This window comes from Myotis davidii, unplaced genomic scaffold (genome assembly GCF_000327345.1).
Source record: "Myotis davidii unplaced genomic scaffold, ASM32734v1 scaffold189, whole genome shotgun sequence".
In the NCBI taxonomy this organism is placed as follows: domain Eukaryota; kingdom Metazoa; phylum Chordata; class Mammalia; order Chiroptera; family Vespertilionidae; genus Myotis; species Myotis davidii.
Genome location: NW_006383017.1, coordinates 4,072,631 through 4,078,509, shown reverse-complemented (window position 1 = coordinate 4,078,509; position 5,879 = coordinate 4,072,631). Strand labels below are relative to the sequence as shown.

At 48.0% G+C, this 5,879-nt stretch overlaps 1 protein-coding gene across 1 annotated transcript in view; it reads left to right on the top strand.

Moving 5' to 3' along the window:
• CADPS (Ca2+ dependent secretion activator) overlaps positions 1-5,879 on the top strand; it is a 346,095-nt gene that overhangs the window by 160,473 nt on the left and 179,743 nt on the right. Inside the window, exon 6 of the mRNA XM_006779138.2 lies at positions 3,030-3,141. Within this exon, the coding sequence (XP_006779201.1) occupies positions 3,030-3,141 (112 nt within the window). The remainder of the gene's footprint in view (positions 1-3,029; positions 3,142-5,879) is intronic.

The window sequence follows — 5,879 nt, the reverse complement described above, 5'->3', positions numbered from 1 at the left end:
AGGAATCTTTCTCATCCCTATAACCAACCATGATAAATGCCCAAAGAGATAATTAGCACAATGAATCATAAATAATAATTTAATGCTCATGTTTTCATCTATTTGCTAATCATTAATAGTGCTTGTTGTTGATAATCATGACAATAATCAAAGTGAGAGCTGTAAATTAGGAATTGAGAGATTTGTGTTCTAGGCCACCTTGGTTGCAATTCGCTGGCATAAGATACCCAAGATCTTGAGTTTCTCCTGTTTTTTCAATCCTATGTAATAAAGACAGAATATGGAAATTGACCATAACTTCAGAACAAAGATGGCGCATCCACAGCCAATAAGGAGGGAATATGCAAATTGACACGACAAGGCGAGAGGCAGAAGGAGGCTCCGGACCGGATGCCGGCAGCCAGGGGATGGAAGGCCTATTCTTGCACGAATCTTCATGCATCGGGCCTCTAGTTGTGAAATAGGGATGATAATCACAGTCTTAGTAGTTACCTTGTGTAGTAGGAAGGACAGTATCTGTCTTGCTTGCCCAGCAAAGGGACAGACTTAGTTAAGAAGCTTCCTAGATATGTGTTGAGTAGATAACACAAAACATGAGTGATCGTCACCCTTAGGAGAATACTTCTGACATATCCTTATTCAGAGAAGGGAAGGAAGCCAAAATGTGTTGTGTTCTCCTCCTGTTCCAAGCCTGCTACTATTTTTCTCTGTGAAATTAGGTTATTTTATAGCTGAGCACATGAGATAAAGGAACATTAATTAATTGGCCTCAAGTCCTACAGTTTGTAAGTGATTAACCAGGATTTGAACTAAGAATATCTGATTCAAAATGCTGTGCCTTGTCAAGTCGCCTTTGCTCAGACAGAGATTGCCCTATCTTGGGGCTTGCCACAATTGCTGACGATCAAAATTAAGACTTTCTATTTATGCACTGAACATTCTGCTGTTGGGTTTGAAACCTGTAACTTCTTGTTCTGCTGGTGTCCTTGTCTGTGTCCTCTTCCTTTCTCTATTGCGGCTGTTACGCTTCCTCATGGTTCTTGCCCACACAGACCCCCATGGTATGGGCTCCCCTCCCCCACTGTTCTGGTGCTCTCTTGCCAACTCTCTCTAGAGCCCTCAGGTCTCTGAACTTATTTGAGTGCAACAGTGAGATTAGAAGTCAGATTTCTATCACTTACCAAAAAAAAAAAAAATGCAACCAACGAACAGAAAAAAATAATCAAGCTTGCTGTTAGTCAAAAAATGCCCATGAAAATGATAATGACAAAATAGGCCAGGAAAAAAAAGTGACAAGGGACATCCAATGATGGCAAGATGCCCTGTGATGTGCACTCTCATTCCCATGTGGTAGGAGGACAGTCCCCACCTTTATGGAAAGCATTTTGGGAATAGGGGTCCCAAGCCTTGACAGTATTCATGCTTATTGACACATAAAGAAATGACCTCCCACTTAGGTCTCTATCCCAAGGAAATGATCAGAGATGAAATAAAAAAGAAATGTCTATCCCAGTCTCAATCATAGAACAATGATTAAGTAAATTATAATGTATAATTAAATTATAATGTACCGGTAAGGTATAGTATTAGAGAGTAATTAAAAAGAATAGCTAATGAATATTTTACAATATGGAAATTGGCCACCATAGAGGGCAAAATGAAGAAACGTCTCTATATAAAGTTTTATCTCTTCCTGATCCCTAGTTTTATAAAAGAATATATATTTGGCATCATTTAGACAAAATGCATTAAGTGCATTCCAGGTGCTAAGCACTAGGCATGCAATATAAATAAAACACAGGCTCGGTGCTTACAGAACTTACAGAATCATAGGGGATTCAGCTGTAAACAATCATACAATCAACAGTTAAAATCCAGTGATTGCCAGGACAGGAAATTAAATAATATGTTTAAGAGCATTTCACACTGGAGCCCAATTTACACCAGGAGACCATAGGCCATGTTCTCCAGGAAAGGGGCATCCAAGCTGACGTAAGAGAGAACCAAAAGGAGGTGTGGTGGGAAGAGGCACCAGAAAAGGGAACAGCCCAAGGCGGCCCCGACAGATGCCCATGGCACTGCAGCGGGTGAATGGGAGACCACACCAAGGGGTCTGGATGGCATCTTGTGGGCATTGGAGCAGGGGCTCAGTGCAATGCAGTGACACTTGCAGAAGGTCAAGTTTCAGATACAAGAGTGGGTGGAGATGGCCCTGTAATAACAAGTAAGAATAATGATCAGAGTTGAAATAAAAAAGTAATGTCCATCCCAGTCTCAATAATAGAACAATGATTAAATAAATTATAATGTATCCATAAGGGGAGTGAATGGAGAGGCCACATTTGAGGGGCCCCTCAGGGGCTCCTGTCAGCCCGCCTGGCACTCTACCCTGTGCTCGGTAAGCCAGGCTTTCCTCTGGGGTGGTCTGAGACTCAGATGCCCACACACCATGAGTGAGGAAGGGACTTTACCACTTCCCTCCTTCCATCGTCCATGACAGGCTGAGCTCCACCCACTCTCTATCCCACTCGTCTTTGAATGCCAAGACAAGGGAGGCTCCTCAGCACCCCACTTCCCGCTACTACGGAAGTCTCATTTTAAAGTCAGGTGTTGGCTCAGACCAAGGAAGCCCCACCTCAAAATCTGCAACTGCAGCTTCTAAGAACCAGGGACTCCGAGGATGCGAGGAAATATTCGTTAGTGGTTACCTGAGAATACGTGTAGGTATAGCAGGAGCATGAGGGAAAGTTCTCACCACTTGAGTTCATGCTAACTCCTCCTGATTCCTCCCCGTGCTCCGTGAAAACCCGTGGCAACTTTCTGAGCATCTGTCTTGCATCTGCCTAACAAGATAATTAACACTTTTTGTCACTGTGGCAGCTTTGGGGGGCGGGGAGGGGGGGCAGAGGGTGTGACAGCCAGCGCCGCCTCGGTTAACCCTGCACTCCCCCGACCCAGGAAGAAGGCAGCTGAGTTTAGCATCGTCCAGGCAGAGGTCTCCACACTGACCTCTCCCGTTCTGTCCACAGCTGGGGCACCCAGGGCGACTTCTCCACGACCCACGCGCTGCCTGCTGTGAAGGTGAAGCTGTTCACAGAGAGCACCGGCGTCCTGGCCTTGGAGGACAAGGAACTCGGGCGGGTAAGTGCTCCCCTCACAGCCGGATGCACACAGGTTGCTCCAGAGAGCGGGTGTCTCCAGGACCCCCGAGGCAGCATTGCCAAGAGCTGAAGGACTGGCTTGGCCATTTAGATCCCAGGGTGCTCTCTGCATGGACGGTGCAACCTTGAGCAAGCAAGTGCTTCAACCTCTCCCAGCCTCAGCTTCCCTGCCCTCAACCTGGTCACCATAGCTTCCCGCTGCTGAAGACCAACTACCAAGCAGGGTCCTCCAACCTTCCAACCCACACCCCCTCAGGCCAAAGTGCTCCATGCTCTTTACTATCCTGAAGTGAAAGTCTTAGGTGACTTAACAAACCGACCCACCTAACAATCTAAATCAACACATCACATAAAGGGAGAATGAAAGGCAATGGCTCAATAATAGTATCATTTCAAGATGTGAAATTATAAAAATCCGCTGTGGAGGTTGGCGACTCCAAAGCCTGAGCCCCAGCGAAGTGACTTATTGAGTGGATAAACAAGTGTTGGTAACAACATTGCTTTTATTTCCCTGGAAAAGTGCTAAAAATACTTTGAGTGCATGGGTAACACATTTTTTAGGAGCTGGACTCAGTCAGTTATCAACAGGTTTCCCCACCTCCATTTATAGTCAGAGGGAATACTCAAAAGTCAGGTGGGATGCAGGACAGTTCCCTATTGCAAAGGGTTATCTCACTCCGCTCCCGGATGTTTACTATTCCTGGGGCCCACCATGCAACTACCACACCAACAGAGCTCAGCACCAATGATTTTCAACCAAACAGTCCTCCCGCCCAATTTTTGAAACATCCGGTGGATGGTACCACTCCCTTTGAGTCATCTCAGCTATGGACGCTGCACCAAAAAGCCAGTGGTCTTTTCAGGCCGGAAGTTAATTAGCTGGAAAGGCTTCCATCACCCCACACCGCGTGTAATAACATCTGAGCTCTGGAGGCAGCCTACGAAGGCTCCGGGTGATCCGGGATCAGGCTTCTGCCCGCCTCCTCAGCCCTTTGCTGCCACTGAGCCCCAGCATCTTCAGCCAAATCTGAGTCCCTCAAATAAACCAAATTCTTTCCTGCCTCAGGGGCCTTTCTGTCTGCCTGGAGCCCTGGCCCCACCTCCCGAATCTCTGAAAGGCTACCTCTTTATACATGCCCCTCCTCCCTCCTCAGACAGCCCTTGCTGGCTGTCCATCCTCCTTTAATTGCTACCGCAGCCCCTGTTCACATCCTCCACTGAGCCTATCACCACTGAGAGAAAGAGAGGAAGAATTTACAGAAATGTTTACCACCAGCCTCCCCACCAGACTGTGAAAGCTCCATGGAGACAGAAACCTAAACAGTTTTGTCTGCCACCCCATTCCTAGAGCCCAGCACATAGACTCTCAATAGACTTCATTTCCCACTGGCCGAATGGACAATCCCTTCTGAAAGCTGTGTGACTTCAGCCAAGACTTCTAACCTCTCTGGGCCTCTGATATTTTATCTAGAGAATAAGAGAATACCCCAAGATAAGCACACAGGTGTGCGCACATCACAGCACCAGCAAGAACACATTACCCATGCTTCCTTCTCTCTTCCTTTGTCTTTTCACTTCCTTTTCTGCCTTTCATCTGTAGACCTGACCTGGAGTCATATTACTGGGACCCGCACCACAGATGGAAGTAAAACACAAAGCAAACAAAGCTAATAGCAAAAAGAGTGCCCCCCCCACACACACACCCCCAAAAAAGGAGGGGGATGAAAGAAAAGAAGATGTGTAGTGTTTTCTTTGAGAAATGATAAGTATTCATTTCTGCCCCTTGGGAGAGGCACACAGATGGGGAAGTCGCCTGCCTTTTATTTTTCTGCAAACTTCTTTTTCCATGAAGAATCGTGTCAAGAATCCTGAGAGTCTCAGAGCGCTAGGATATGCATGTTAGAAGAGACAAGCCCAGGAGCACTCAACCTGAGTCCAGGGAGGATTCCAGGGGACCCGGGAGCCCCTGGAAATTGTCTGCATATAGTGTGCGGGGCGGGGGGACGTGGAGGGGAGGGAGCGGATATGTGCATTTTTCTGGACTCACTAGTTCAAAGCTTTCACCAGCTTCTCAAAGCTGTTCCCACTCAGAAAAGTTGAGACCACTGGGCTAGTCAAAGCCTTTCATTTTGTAGATGAGAAACTGATTCCTGAAGAGGCAGGAAGCTTTTCCAGAGCCCCCGGGTTTGCTGGGGCCCAGGCAGTGCTGGCCAGCGCTGTCCTAAGCTCTTAATGTGCAGCCCCTCGTCCAGCCTTCACCATGGTCCCAGTGAGGCAGCTGCAGAAAGCACCCCTCCCGTACTGACCGGCCCGCTGGGCCCGGAGGCGGTGATTCACCAGGAGGGATGTTGCCTCACCGCAGGGCTGCTTTTACTACACCACAGCGTCCTCCGCAAAAGCACACTCCTCAGCTCTGTGGCCATGGGCTCGCCACAGGCCCCACACAGCCATTCTTTTCTTAATAGATCATTCTCTCATATATTCCCCAGACACTAGTTTACACTTGTTCCTGCCAGCTGGGGCGCCCTCTGCTGGTGGCACCGCCACGGGCCGCAGCTGTGACTGCTAAGTGGTCTTTTTCAATGTGAAGTGCCTTGGAGCCCTCAGGAGAGTGTGTCTATGCCAGTGGTCAGCAACCCGCGGCTCGCGAGCCACATGCGGCTCTTTGGCCCCTTGAGTGTGGCTCTTCCACAAAATGCCACGTGCCGGCGTGCACGT